Here is a 15,623-nt window from a genome sequence, read left to right as displayed (position 1 = left end):
AAGGCACTGATAAGAAGACTATCCGAGGGGGTAACTGAATCAGATGTGTCAGTTAGTATTGGTGTACATTTGTGTCCCCTAACAGTGGCCTGCCAATGAAACAAATATTTCCTGACATTATCATGAAACCAGACATGCTGGGAGATTTATCAATATGTACAATCAAGCACCATGGGACTGGACTCTATTTTTGAACTTCTTATTTACTCTACATAAAACTCTATACACCAAAGTCAACACTAACATTCTTTCATGCCAATCCTAACTTGTGTAAAGTTGTTTTTAAAAAGTGTACAGCCTGTTTGCCAGGACAGAAAACTATGGTGGGTTTGTGGATTAGTCGTGGGCTATGCCATGCTGCAGTAACAAACAAGTCTTAGCAATTTCAGAGCTTTAAACATCCAAGTTTATTTCCTGCTCAAACGATCTGCCCCCTGAGGCTGGTTGGGGGGCTCTTCCATCACTGTCACTTGGGATGCAGGCTGAAAGAGCGGCCGCCCTCTTCAACATTGCTGGTTGGTGTGTTAGAAGCCTAGAGGGTCTCTCATAGGTAAATGAACTACATCATTCCTGCTCTTGGTTCATTGGCCAGAACTAGACACATGGAACTGTCCAATCTCAAGAGAAATAGTGGCAAAAGGCACCGATGACTTCCACACTTTTTTGTTATTGTTAATCCTCACCTGAAGATATTTTTTCCATTGATTTTCTTTTTTTTTTTGAGAGAGAGAGAGAGAGTGGAAGAGAGGGCAAGAGAGAGAGAGAAACATCGATATAAGAGAGACACATCAATTGGTTGCCTCCTGCACGCACCCTGATGGGGGCCAGGGATTGAACCTGCAATTCAGGTACAGCCCTTGATAGGGAATCAAAGCCGCCACCCTTTGGTGTGCAGGCCGATGCTCTAACCACTGAGCAATCGGCCAAGGCAACTTCCACACTTTGTTGAGTTTTCAAAAATGTTTCAAATGCACATCATATGTGACATGATCTCCTGGATACTTTGTGTCCTTAGAGAAATAGCTGATGTGTCTAGACCATCTTCTGTGTCTCCTTCATAAGAGTCTTAATACCATCACTGGGACAAACTAAAGTCCCCCTGTGGCCCAACGTCGTTGGGAGGTAAAAACAGAACCCTAACTTAGCAACGTCTGCCTGGCCACTGACCCCGGTGCCAGCATCACAGTGGAGTCTCAGCTCTCTGCAATTTTATCCCCTTATTTTTTTCTCAGGGACCTTTCACTGAGGCAGCTTTTTTCTATTCTACCGCAGGTTGGGCATGATCAACGACAGGAGAGCAGAACAGAGCTGAGCGCGTCACTTCGTGGCGAGGGCTTCAGGACCGCCCCTCAGCACTGATGTGCCAGAGGCCCAGCTGGAAGCACGGGCAGCAGCACCACGTGAAGCCCTGTCGTGGTGCAGGGCAGGAACTCGCAGCCAGACACACCGTCTCAATCCTAGTCCTATGACCAGCCCAGGGAATCTGGACAGGTGGCCTTCTTGTGGGAGGGGGACAGAAATAGCACCTTCCGTCCGGGGTCACTGTGCGGATGGAAGGAGGAGCCCAGAGCTCAGGAAGCACAGGTGCTTGTTTCTTCCTGTTCTTTTTCTTATCCCCATCATCTCGACCTCCCTTAAGCAGCTTCTTTCAAACTAATTTGCTACCTCCAGGAGCAAGTCACTCTCCTCACAATAACCCTGTGAGGTGGGTATAACATCCCCGCTAATTAACGAAAACACCGAGGTGTCTCAGATTCACAGCTGCTGCCTGGGCCGCACTCCCGCACAGCGCTCTCCCTGGTCTGTGATGCTGTGCATACGGGCCCCTTTAACGTAGGGAAGTGACCCCGTCCAGGTCATCCCTCACGTGTACCAGAACTCTACGAAGAAGCTGTTCTGCTCAATCTGACAAACACGAGACAGCGTTTTCTCTACCAGAATATACTCAGTATGCTTGATGGAGTGGAGGCACCAACTCCCAGTTCTGTGCACGAGAGCCAGCCAGGCTCACGCCTCAGGTGTTGGAGGTGAATCGGGAAGAAAGGGTGGGGATGAAGACAGTGAGAGGGACTACCCCAGCCTGCAACTCAGATGCTGTAGCATTTTATTCCTGGCTTTGTCACATAGCCTGTACATACCACATGCTGACAGGTAAGGTGCATTTTGGTCCTCGTCTGATGCACTTTGCTACCTTTCCACCTTGACTAGAGTCACATTATTATTATTACTATTGTTATTATTATTTTAATCCTCACCTGAGAATAGAAAGGACTGAAGGGTGGGGGTTGGGGCCGGGGGAGGGGAGAGAAACATCGATGTGAGAAAGACACATTGATTGGTCGCCTCCTGCACGCACCCTTGGGCAGAGGAACGAATGTGCAACCCAGGTACGTGCCCTCGAGTGGGAATCAAGCCCAGGACCTTTGGTGCACGGGCTGACGCTCTAACCGAGCGAGCACCAGGCCAGGGCTAGGGCCATATTGTTTTGCCTGTGGCCTTATAAGGTGCCACAAGCCCACTCTGACCTTGTGTGTGGTAGACGGGAGGGTCCCCAGAAGCGCAGGCGTGACGCAGGCTTCCTCTCACTGATCCAGTATCAGCACTGTCTTCCCTCCCAACCAGGGAAGTTCTCTAGAGCAGAGGGTGGCGAACTATAGCGTCTGGACCAAATTCAACCTGATGCCTTTTTTTTGTAAATAAAGCTTTACTATTACTAGAACACTCATTTGTTTACCTATTATCTATGGCTGCTTTCATGCGACGCTGGCAGAATTGAGTTCTGAGAGAAACCAAATGGCCCACAAAACTCCAAATACTTACCACCTGGCCCTTTCCAGAAAGTCTGCTGAGCCCTGGCCTGGGGGACCGTGGCAAGGGGAGGCATGGGAAAGAAAGAGCTTTGGCCAAACAAGAACGTCACTGTTGCCAATTCCCATCCAAAGGCAGACCCTCAGGCCAAAGGGCGCATGTCTCATTTAACAAATATCTTCTTACACTTGGACATAACAAGTGAGATAAACACAATCTCTGCCCTTTCCCAAAGGATGGGAATCCTTTACAATCATTTACAATCATGTGTTGAACTGCCCTGGCCAGGTAGCTCAGTTGGTTAGAGCATCGTCCTGATATGCCAAGTTGCTGGTTCGATTTCCAGTCAAGGCACATAGAAGAATCAACCAATGAATGCATAAATAAGCGGAACAACAAAGTGATGTTTTTTTTTTTCTCTCTCTTCCTCTCCCTTCCTCTCTGTCTCTCAAATCAATTAAGAAACAAAATAAAATTGTGTGTTGGGGTAAAAATGGGGGCATAAGAGAAAGAGAAGGAATAGAGATATGTAAAAATTCAAGTACAGGACAAATCACAGCGATACTTTCACACAGCAGTGAAACAAGTGAATTACAGCCATAAAGGTCAACACAGATGTGCCTCAGGAATAATGCTAAGTAAAAAGAACAAATGCAGAAGAACACTGTTGTATGATCCCACTCACTAAAAGTTCAAAAACATGCAAAATTAAGTGATATGTTGTTTATGAATACTCACAGATGAGGCAAAATTATAAAGAAAAGCAAGGGAAGGAGTAACACAAGAGCCAGGCTCATGGTGAACGGGAGGGCAGGAGTGAGAGGGGTGGAGAAGGGGCCCCAAGGCACATCAAATGTAATGGGCTTGTCCTTCCTCTAAAGCTGGGTGGTGGGCACACACATGGGCATGATGTGTGGACCAAACATATTCTATTAGTATTTTTATGTTTACTCAATATTTAATCAAAGTAAAATTTGCAACTAGAATGGACATGCTGAGTGCTATGCTTCTGTAACAGAACAGGAGAGAGTGCTGTGGGCACCCAGGGGAGGGCCGCTCACTCGGAGAAAATCCCTGGGAAGAATGACACATGTGCCCCATGAGGACTTGATGAGCAAATTCCACCCTGAGAAAAAGTCACAGAGGAGTGGTCTAGCAAAGAAGAGCCTGTGCAGAGCTGAGAGACGCAGCAGATTACAGGATTTCCGAGGGACTGAAACCAGCAAGTGAGGTGGAGAGCAGGAAAGCAGGGCTGCAGGGTCCGCTGGCCACAGTGAACGACCCTCTGCTCCCACAGCACCATGAGCCCCTGGAAGACGGAGGCCATGGGATAAAGGGGCACAATCAGAGGTGCCTTTGAAGACAATTCTTGCTGCAGCAACATCCTGTGATCCTAAAGTCCCCCCAGGTTCTGCTGGGGTGAGAATAACGCCAGTAACTGTATGTATGCACCATCAGCATTTCAACAAACAACATCCAGAAGGTGTCAGGCCAAGATGACAACCCTCCATTAACACAGCGGCTGCTTCCCGACTCCTGGCTGCCATGAGCAAGAACACCACAGTGCTGTGTAAATACATTTACTGTACATTGAACTAACTATTTGTGCATTGGCAGAGCTTACAATGGGAAAGACATTCCATGGCAAATCCACAAAGCAGACATTCCTTCTCTAAAATAAAGAATCTCCCACCATTTGTCAACTTTATGGTACTAGATTTTACTCCATCAGACTCATTTTAAACACTCTCTATAAAATGATTCTTACAAATATAGTCTTTAAAAAGATAGATAAGCGAAAACTATGAATGTTATGAATACTTTACAACCAGTTAGAAACACATTTCTCTGGCAGCGAGAACAAGTGTGGATATACGTGCTATAAAGAAAAGCGTGAAAGCAGCACTGCCGTTTGGTTTCGTCATCACACCACTGGTTCAAGTTTATACCTTCATTACTATAAGGATGACCATATTTTTTTGCCTCCTGCTACTTCTATTTGAAAAAAAGTCAACATATGCTTTTATTTATTAATGCTTGCAATAAGTTCTACCAAATCTTCAAAAATGGTCTCCAAGGAATATAGCAAAAGTCCTCAAAACTATATAATCCAGGAACTCCAATTGGGAGTACAGACCTAAAAGAACTGAAAGCAAGGTCTCAAACAGATACTTGCACAGCCAAGTTCAGAGTAGCATTACTCACAGTGGCCAAAAGGCGAACGCCACCTGAGTGTCCATCCCCGGGTGAATGGATACACGTAATGTTGTGTATATATACTGTGGAAGATGATTCAACCTTAAAAAGGAAAGACAGTCTGACCCATGGACAAACCCTAAAGACACTATGCTCAGTGAACTAGGACAGTCACGAAAGGACAAATACTAGATTATTCCACATATATGAGGTTCCCAGAGGAGAAAAATTCAGAGATAGAAAGTGGAAGAGAGGTTGTCAGTACCTGGAGGATAAGGTTTAACAGGGATAGTTTCAGTTTTGCAAGATGAAAAACTGAGATGGATGGTGGTGATGGTTACACAACAACGTGAAGGTACTTAATGCCACAGTGTCTCAAACTGTACACTTAAAAATGGTTAAATTGGTAAATTTCACATCATGTATATTTGGTCACAATAAAAGAAAAAATTCCAAAGCATGGATGTCTGAACTGAACCACACAACGGCTGCGTTTATTACAGACTAGACTTGTCCCTCACTAATGGACCTCTCAGTTTGGTGCCCTGAAAGGCTGAGGGCTTCTTGTGGAAATCCTCTGAGGTCACGGCAAGTGCGTTACCAGGGGTCAGGAGTTCCCACGCACCCATCACAGCACCCAACACATGTGCTGCTGCTGGCCCACATGAAAAAACAAAAGCCTCTGTCCTCAAGAAAAAACATTCCTCAGAGGACACTGGCTGCCAGGAGAGGTGCATTACAGCTGGGATGTTGTGAGAGCAAATGTCACCCAATTTTTTTCAGCTCTTCTTCTCTAAAGCACATGCACAGAATAACCCACCAGGCTACCAAGACACTGCAACAGGTGCCCGCTCCGAGTTCAAGCAGGACGCTGCCAAATTAAATGCATCGCACTGAATGGTGCAGCTCTCAAGTTCCACATTAAATAGCAGTCCCTGCCAGACACGGAGAAGATATTTTAACAGGCTTTTAAAAACACACCTTTCACACTCCTCGGTCTTTAATTACCCGGCCTGGTGGATTTATTAACCGACCCAGCTCCACATTAGCTAAAGACGACATGACCCCACCCAGGCCCTGAAAACAGCCATTAGGAGTCCAGAGCCTGTCCCAGGAAAGGTGAGAGAGAGGCCGAGCAGCACTGCAGGAGGCAGACAAACCTCAGAGATGAAGAGAGAGGCGAAGAGAGAAATTCACTTGTTCCACAAAAACCGCAAGCAGAGCTACATCTGTGAAACCTGTAAGTGGCACTGGGACCTCGCTTCCCGCTTCTCCTCCTCAGAAGGGAGCCTGTTTGGAAATAAAGCAGACACGGGAGGCTCCTGATTCCAAGACGGCCTTGTTCCTAGGGCCACAGAGGAGACTGGCACCACTGGGTGACAGCCGTCCCATGGGTGGGGGGCTCTGAAGGCCCTTGTTCCTCAGCAGCCGTGCCGAGCATGTTGACAGCCCAGCTCAGAGCGGCTTTGAGGGCCAAGCCTTTCATTCTGCAGATGAAGGAAGTGAGTCTGCCTGTTTGTTCCAGCAATCCCACTTCGGGGTATGTATTCACAAAAATGAAGGCGGGGTCTTAAAGAGATACCTGTACAAAAGAGATAGTGATTCCCCATGTTCACAACAGCCAGAAGGTGGAAGCAACCCACGTGTGCATGGACAGATACATGGATAAACAAAATGTGGTCTATACACACAATGGAATAGTATTCAGTCTTAAAAAGGAAATGTTGACACATGCTACATGAGTGAACCTTGAGGACATCATGCTCAGTGAAATCAGCCAGTCACAAAAGGACAAATATTCTGAGATTCCCCTTATATGAGGTCCCTGGAGTAGTGAGATTCAGAGACAGAAAGTAGATGGCGGTTGTGGGCCTGGGGAGGGATGGGGAGCTTGTGTTTAATGGGCACTGAGTTTCAGCTGTGGATGGAAGGTGGTAGTGATTGCACAACAGTGTCTATGTACTCAACACAACCAAGCTATACATGTAGGAATGGTTCAGATGCTAAATTTTATATTATGTCTTTTACCACAATTAAAAAGTTTTAAGTGAATGCAGAAAATGAGTGTGAGAAGAGAAAGTGGCTAGTGAATTCTGAGTGAGCAGCCAGGGAAGGGCTCTCAGGAGGGAAGGACGGAGGGGGATGGGCTCAATGTCTGTAGGGATTTCTCTGGTCTTTTCCTGCTGCCCTCTGACTGCCCCACATCTCCACCTTTGCAGGTGGTGTTCCTGCATCACCTCCCCTCCCACCTCAGGACGATCTGAGCTGGGCGGGGGTGGAGTTCAGCTTGGTTATCTGGCCTGGAGCCTGTGTAGGAGGAAGTACAGGGAAAGGCTGTCCTTCCTGAGCAAAGGCATCAGAACAGACCTGTGAGGAGCAGGCACTGGAGGTAATGGATCTGCACTTGCATTTCAAGCTGTTGCCAAGTGCTTGAAACCTGCCCGCTTAACACCACATAAGCACGTGGAGAACCACCTTGCTGGAACCAGCTTCAAAGATTTGGCTCCAGGAGAAACCAAGATGGTGGCATAAGTAAACACTGGAAATTGCTGCCTCGCACAACCACTTCAAAAATACAACTAAAAGACAAAACAGACATCATCCAGAACCACTGGAAGGCTGGCTGAGTGGAAATTCTACAACTAGAAGGAAAGAGAAAAGTACACTGAGACTCAGAGGAGGTGCGGAAGTAAAGTGCAGAGGTACGAAAGCGCACACGGCAAGGGCTGGCGACTGAGGACGCGGCTGTCTTTTTGAATCGGGAGGGAGTCACAAGCTCCCAACTGCTCTGAACTGCAGTTCTGGGCGAGTCTCTGGGGACCCAGACTCATATGGGGAGACACTGGACTGTCTGGCATGGGTCGGAACTCGAGGGCGGCTTTCTCTCAGAGGTGCTTGGAGCGATTACCGGGACACTGAGAAGTGGGGCCTCTTAGGGTAGGACTGAGGAGCAGTCATAGCTGCTTGCTCCTCCCTGTTGATCCCCTGAGACCCTGCCCCACTCAAGCTGTGCGCAGAGTCTTTTGCATATGAAAGGCCTGGCCCTTTGCAATCTGAAAATTGCCTAACAAACTGCAGCTGGGTCAAAGAGACCCAGAACTTCCAACAGAAGGCCCAAGGCCCCACAGCAGCTTGCATTGCTTCACAGCTGGGCCTCATCTGGGCACCTCCAAATCCCAAACAAAGAAGAGGAATCTGAAGATCTCTCCACAACTCCTGCTGGGTAGCCTCAGGCAGAGGCTAAATTAGCACCTCCTTAGAGATCCAAAAGCCAGTGTACCCAGTGGTCAGAGTGGGACCATCCAGATTACAACTCCTCAGATCCATAAGGGACACACTCAGAGGACAGACTCAGTGAGCACCAAAGCCCCACTGAAGCAAGTCTTGCCCCAGAAGAGTGTCTCCAGCACAGAAGTTCTCCCACTGCAGAAACAGCTGATTGTCATAGCCAATTGGCCTGGAGGTCAATTCCTTTCAGTGATACCTACAACAAGCAAGGCTTAACTACAACAAGACTGTCCACAAAATCCACAAAGGGGTGCACCAAGAGTGTCCACCTCAGGTAATTGGGGAGGCTGAGCCACTGGGCCCTATAGGACACCTAGCACAAAAAGCCACTCTATCAACACAGGGAAGCAGCCAAAATGCAGAGACTAAGAAACAGGTCACAAATGACAGAAATGGAGGAAAGCAAACTACTGGATATAGAGTTCAAAATCACACTTTTAAGGTTTTTCAAGAATTTTCTAGAAACCACCGATAAATTTAGTGAGACTCTCAAGAAATCTAGTGAGACCCTCGAGGTTATGATAAAGGACCAACTAGAAATTAAGCATACACTGACTGAAATAAAGAATATTATACAGAGTTCCAACAGCAGACTAGAGGATAGCAAGAATCAAGTCAAAGATTTGAAATACGAAGAAGCAAAAAACACCCAACAGGAAAAACAAAAAGAAAAAAGAATCCAAAAATATGAAGATAGTGTAAGGAGCCTCTGGGACAACTTCAAGCGCACCAACATCCGAATTATAGGGGTGCCAGAAGAAGAGAGAGAGCAAGATATTGGAAACCTATTTGAAGAAATAATGACAGAAAACTTCCCCTCCCTGGTGAAAGAAATAGACTTACAAGTCCAGGAAGCGCAGAGAACCCCAAACAAAAGGAATCCAAAGAGGACCACATCAAGACACATCATAATTAAAATGCCAAGAGCAAAAGACAAAGAGAGAATCTTAAAAGCAGCATGAGAAAGAAACTCAGTTACCTACAAGGGAGTACCCATACGACTGTCAGCTGATTTCTCAACAGAAACTTTGCAGGCCAGAAGGGAGTGGCAAGAAATATTCAAAGTGATGAATGCCAAGAACCTACAACCAAGATTACTTTATCCAGCAAAGCTATCATTCAGAATTGAAGGTCAGATAAAGAGCTTCACAGATAAGAAAAAGCTAAAGGAGTTCATCACCACCAAACCAGTATTATATGAAATGCTGAAAGGTATTCTTTAAGAAGAGGAAGAAGAAGAAAAAGGTAAAGATACAAATTATGAACAACAAATACACATTTATCAACAAGTTAATCTAAAAATCAAGTGAATAAATAATCTGATGAACAGAATAAACTGGTGAATATAATAGAATCAGGGGCATAGAAAGGGAGTGGACTGACTATTCTGGGAGGGGGAGGGGGGAAGGGGCTTGGGGGGTGCAGGAAGAGACTGGACAAAAATCGTACACCTATGGATGAGGACAGTGGAGGTGGGGGGTAGGGGCAGAGGGTGGGGTGGGAACCGGATGGAGGGGAGCTATGGGGGGGGAACAAAGAGGAACTGTAATAATCTGAACAATAAAGATTTAATTTTTAAAAAATAATAAAGAAATAAAACCCAAAAATTTGGCCCCACTGTTTGCCTTTTTCCATTGATTTTTAGAGACTGGAAGGGAGAGAGGGAGGGAGGGAGGGAGGGAGGGAGGGAGGGAGGGAGTGGAAGTGACAGAATTCTGCATTTCAGAAAAGACCCAGCTTGGAAGGAAAGGAGCAGACTACTCCTGCCGCGGCATGACCAGGGAAGCTGCCACCATCTGTCCGGCGGTTCATCTGGAGCAGCCACCAGCTGTGCGCCCCAGTCAGGCATAAGGGAGCGGCCTTTTTTCACATCTCCGCGGCCTAAACTAAACCTCGTATCCAATGTCGCTGAGGAGGAAATGCAGGATTGCCGAGAAAACTCACACAGCCAAAACTCTCAAGGCATTGGCCTCCAATTACAGAACTCACTTGTTGGACTTTTAAAGGTCCCCCTCCATAAGAATGCAGAGACAGGGGCCGGGAGCCACTGCACGGAGGTGACGTCAGCGCTGGGCCCCCTTCCCACGCGGGAAGCGGAGGTGGCGTCAGCGCTGGGCCCCCTTCCGGCGTGAGGCGCATAAAGATCGGGTCGCTGGGCGGCAGGCCGCCTGCAGTGCTGAGGGATGTCGCACGGGGTTCGCAGCCCCAGCTGAGCCCAACGCCCCTGTGTCTGCCGTCACAGGGAGATCTCTGCCCCCTGGGGCGGAGACACCCAGCTCCTCCCCAAGCTGAAGCTGCAGGTGTTGAGGTACCAGCTAGATGCCTTCTCACAAAGGACCGGTGGTGGCACAGGGCAGCGGGGCTCCTGCCAGTAACAGGGAGACTGACACGGTGGAGCTGGCCGAACTGGGACCCCTGCTAGAAGAGAAGGGCAAACCGGGAATCGCTGTCCCAGCCAAAGCTGAAGCAGAGCAAGCCAGTCCAGTGCCCCAGGAGGAGGAGGAGGAAGAAAGGGAGGAGGAGGAGGAGGAGGAGAAAGAGGGGGAAGAGATGAGGGTCCTGACACTTCCCCTGCAAGCATACCGTGCCATGGAGAAGATGGAGGAGTTTGTGCATAAGGTCTGGGAGGGCCGCTGGAGGGTCATCCCATACAGTGTGCTCCCTGACTGGCTGAAGGACAACGATTACCTGCTCGACGGCCACAGGCCGCCCATGCCCTCCTTCCGGGCCTGTTTCAGGAGCATCTTCCGCATCCACACAGAGACTGGCAATATCTGGACCCATCTGCTTGGATTTGTGCTGTTTCTGTTTCTGGGAATCTTGACCCTGCTGAGGCCAAACATGTACTTCATGGCGCCCCTGCAGGAGAAGGTGGTGTTTGGGCTGTTCTTCCTGAGCACGGTGCTCTGCCTCAGCTTCTCCTGGCTCTTTCACACCGTCTACTGTCACTCAGAGAAAGTCTCTCAGACTTTTTCCAAACTGGATTACTCAGGGATTGCCATACTGATTATGGGGAGCTTTGTCCCCTGGCTCTATTACTCCTTCTACTGCTCTCCACAGTCACGGCTCATCTACCTCTCCATCATCTGTGTCCTGGGCATTTCCGCCATCATTGTGGCACAGTGGGACTGGTTTGCCATGCCTCAACACCGGCAGGCAAGAGCAGGGGTGTTCCTGGGCTTGGGCTTGAGCGGCGTGGTGCCTACCATGCACTTTACGATCTCCGAGGGCTTTGTCAAGGCCACCACCGTGGGCCAGATGGGCTGGTTCTTCCTCATGGCCGTGATGTACATCACCGGGGCTGGCCTCTTTGCTGCTCGAATTCCTGAGCGCTTCTGTCCTGGAAAGTTTGACATATGGTTCCAGTCACATCAGATTTTTCACGTCCTGGTGGTGGCAGCAGCCTTTGTCCACTTCTACGGGGTCTTCAACCTTCAGGAATTCCGCTACAGCCTGAAAGGCAGCTGTACTGATGACTCTCTTCTCTGAGCCTCCCCCCAAAGCCGGAGGGTAACTTCCCAAGTGCTTTAAAAAATAACTTCTTTGCTGAAGTGAAAGGAAGCGTCTGAGTTGTCTGTTTCTAGAAGAAACCTCTTAGAGAATTCAGTGCCAGCCAGGCTTCAGCCCACCTTCCCACCTCAGAGCGGGGGGACAAGCTTTCTGTGTCCCTCGCCCAGGAAAGGGTGATCCACCTGGCCATGCCCCTCCTTAGCAGCCCTCCTCAGCAAGGCAACTCTGTCCCCTTGGCACAGAGTGCTTTGAAGCTCATGTTGAGATTTTATCCCTCCTCCAACCATTTTGGGGAAAAATGATGGACTGGGATTCTTCAGAAATTCTATTTCTGAAAGAAAATGTCCCTCTCTTACCCCCATCCTTACTTTGTAACCTGGCTTAGAATAGGCCATCCATTTTGTAGCATACTTTTCAGAAACGATTGTAACCTGTCCCGTCTTTCTGGGGCCTGGATCTGCTGACAGCAGGAAGAAGTCACCAACTTTGAGACAGCCAGCTAATCATGGAAGTGTGTCCAGGCTTCAGATAACTTGAGTTTTAATTTTTTTTCTTGGCAGAGTAATGTAAAATTATCATTGCTATGTATTCTGATGCAAAGGCTATGATGATAATAAAAGGAAGTGCAGACAAAAAAAAGAATGCAGAGCGCGCTAAGCACATCCTGAACCCCGCCCCCTGCCCCACCCCTCTTTCCTCCCTGCCCAAACCTCATCAAGTTCTAGTGTGAGGCAGTGCGCAGGCCAAGCATTCCATTCACATCTGCAATCACCTTAGTCCACAGGCTCTCCCATAAGAAGTCCTCAGAGCCTGAAGTAAACCCCATGCTCCCAGGGGCCCAGAGTTCTGGGTACCCTTGGTGCTTGCCCGAGGCTTAATTATCTTCTAAGGCAGCGATTCTCAACCTGTGGGTCACGACCCCTTTGGCGGTTGAACGACCCTCTCACGGGGGTCGCCTAAGACCATCCCGCATATCAGATATTTACATTACGATTCATAACAGTAGCAACATTACAGTTATGAAGTAGCAACGAAAATAATTTTATGGTTGGGTCACAACATGAGGAACTGTATTTAAAGGGCCAGAAGGTTGAAAACCACTGTAAGGAGTAACCTGGCTGAGATGTGTCACCTGTGGCCACCTCAGTCCGTCTCCTCTGCCAAGGGCTAGATGAAAACTGGGAGCTGGCATCTACCCCATGCTGGATCCTTGGCATTCCTGTCTGTTATGCACAACTGAACCCCAAGTGAAGGATGTAGAGTATTTAGAACTTGTCTCTTTAAATTTTCTAAACATTAGTTTCAGGTCTTGTCGGCTTGACAGAATTTGTGCCAAGGATTCTAACCTGAAGTGGGAGTGCTGCCCGAAAGCCCTGCACACCAACACAAATTACCCAGCGTGTTCACTGCTGACGCCGGTTCCACTCAGCAAATGAACTGCATCAATGGAATGTAGAGAAATGATACCCTGACTCTTCACAATGATGGAAAGTTTCTTAAACTTACCTAGTACCCCCTGGCAAGAGTTTTCCCATCTTGTAGTGATGATTACTCATTCCTCAGAAGTTCCTACTGAGTATCTACTGGAGGCAGGCACTATGCTCCGTACGGAGGATGGAGGAGCAGCTGCAGCCCCTCTCATGGGATTATGGCGAAGACAAAAGCCAAGACTCAGGGAGAGTCGACTAATAGTGGTAAGGTAGGAAAAGGAAGATGGTGACCCCATGTTATCATTCATTATGGACCATCCCTATTTTGTGCTTGTTAAAACATTTGTACACATATGTCCTCACCAAGTCACAGAGAACTTATTCTGGCTGCTATGAATTTATCAATCAATAGTTGCAGGATACGACTGAGGAATCAGTTTAGAATACAACCAATTTTTTTGGCATCTAGTCCAAATCTGTCTAGTTCAGGAGGCTTTCATGAGAAATTTTAGCAAATTATCTCTACTATTCATATATGTGACAATACCAATTGTCCTTTTTCCTCATGTTTAATATGTGGAAATTGAACTAAGAGAACTCTAGTTCATCCAGCTGTAATATTTTACAATTATATCTATTCTGTTATAGTGCTGCATACATAGATTTTCATCATGTTCCATAAATACATTCATTCATTCAGCCAACTCATATATAGACACTCATTCTGTCCAGGTGCAAATCTATGTACTGAAGATGTAGTGGAAAACAAGAATAATAAGTTCCTGCTTTGGTGGAGTTCACTCTAGAGCAACTAGGAGGTATGAATGGAGATGCAAATAAATAAATATATTTTCAGGGAGTGGTAGATGCTTGAAAAAAAGTGGATGACTCTAGAGGAATTATTTGGGTGATGAGTATATGGGTGGTGTGAGAAAGCTCTGCAGATGTCATGTGAGCAGAGTCATAGGGAAGCTACTATTGTCTATCAGAGGGTTTGACGGTGGTGGTTATGTAAATATCAGCCTGGTTGTAAGTGAAGAATTAGCTGTAGAGGTCTGAGTGGGAAGCAGGAAGATCCACCAGGAAGTGCTATGGTTTTCCAGGGAAGAAACAAGGTGGCTTTGCCACAGTGGAGGTGGAGAGAAAGTGAGGAATTCAGGATATAATTTGGAGAAAGAGCTGAGAGGACTTGCTGATCAAGGGGGAGTGTGAAGAATAAAGGGTGACACAAATGTTTCTGGCTTGAGCAATTACATGGGTGGTGGGTCTATTTATTGAGATTGGAAAGACTGGAATGAGGGTTCTGTTTGGCCACACTGCATTTGAAAGACGTATTGGACATCCAAGTGCAATCTCAACAAGGGAGCTGGATATCTGAATCTGGAACTTGGTGGGAAGATCAGAGGCGGTGCCACAGATCACACAGAGATGATTTATTTCCAGCACAGCTGACCGAGAGTGGCCACGGGCTACTTGTGGTTACTCAAATTTAATTAATTAAAATGAACTAAAGTTAGATTCAGTCCCTCCGTCACAGTAGCCACATCTCAAATGCTCAGTAGCCACATGTGCCCAGCAGCTAGAGGGCTGCGCGGTGCAGACACCATTCCCATCACTGCAGTGAGTTCTCATGCAGAACTCTGCTCTAAACCTCTTTACAATAGTTTACCACCATTGATTTCCCTTGTCTCGTAAGCTATGTGTGAGAGAGATTTGGGGAAATAACAAAACTATGCATTTCCCCATTTGGTTACATTTGTTTCATTCATAACTTAGACATGTAACAACCATTGTTCCTGCTCCTTTGCCCAAATTCTTCGGGTTCGTGTTTATAAACTGTTCCTAATAATTTTCAACTGAAGAGATCAGAGGTCTGCATAACCTTTTGGAAGGTAATTATCCCAAGGTTTTCCATTGTTCTTTCATTCCAAGTTGCCTTACCATCCCTTTTAAAAAGGGGATGGGAGCCTGCCTGGCGTGGCTCAGTGGTTGAGCGTTGACCTATGAACCAGGAGGTCGAGGTTTGATTCCCGGTCAGGGCACATGCCTGGGTTTCGGGCTCGATCCCCAGTAGGGGGCATGCAGGAAGCATCCCATCAATGATTCTCTCTCATCATTGATGTTTCTTTTTTTCTTTTTAAATATATTTTATTGATTTTTTCACAGAGAGAAAGAGAGAGGGATAGAGAGTTAGAAACATCGATGAGAGAAAAACATCGATGAGCTGCCTCTTGCACACCTCCTACTGGGGATGTGCCCACAACCAAGGTACATGCCCTTGGCCGGAATCGAACCTGGGACCTTTCAGTCCGTAGGCCGATGCTCTATCCACTGAGACAAACCGGTCAGGGCATCATTGATGTTTCTATATCCTCTCTCCCTCTCCCTTCC

The 15,623-nt window shown here is 47.3% G+C and overlaps 2 protein-coding genes across 24 annotated transcripts in view; one reads left to right on the top strand and one right to left on the bottom strand.

Annotated features, from left to right (window-relative positions):
* Window positions 1–15,623, bottom strand: part of SLC22A23 (solute carrier family 22 member 23) — a 189,745-nt gene that overhangs the window by 112,476 nt on the left and 61,646 nt on the right. Inside the window, exon 4 of one of the 23 annotated variants that reach the window (XM_036351017.1) lies at window positions 487–709. The exons of 20 other annotated variants lie outside the window; for them this stretch is intronic. In XM_036351017.1, the coding sequence (XP_036206910.1) occupies window positions 582–709 (128 nt within the window). In that variant the 3' untranslated portion in view covers window positions 487–581. Of the gene's footprint in view, window positions 1–486; window positions 710–6,079; window positions 6,295–15,623 lie in introns of those variants that run through there. 2 more of the 23 variants (XM_036351030.1, XM_036351014.1) reach the window with 2 other exon arrangements.
* LOC118676708 (adiponectin receptor protein 1-like) lies at window positions 10,612–11,781 on the top strand. The gene has a single exon (XM_036351037.1). The coding sequence runs from the start codon at window positions 10,612–10,614 to the stop codon at window positions 11,779–11,781; it is 1,170 nt and encodes a 389-aa protein (XP_036206930.1).

The sequence above is a fragment of the Myotis myotis genome, unplaced genomic scaffold (genome assembly GCF_014108235.1).
Source record: "Myotis myotis isolate mMyoMyo1 unplaced genomic scaffold, mMyoMyo1.p scaffold_m19_p_2, whole genome shotgun sequence".
Lineage (NCBI taxonomy): Eukaryota > Metazoa > Chordata > Mammalia > Chiroptera > Vespertilionidae > Myotis > Myotis myotis.
Note: the sequence above shows the minus strand (reverse complement) of the source record. Positions and strands in the feature narration are given on the sequence as shown.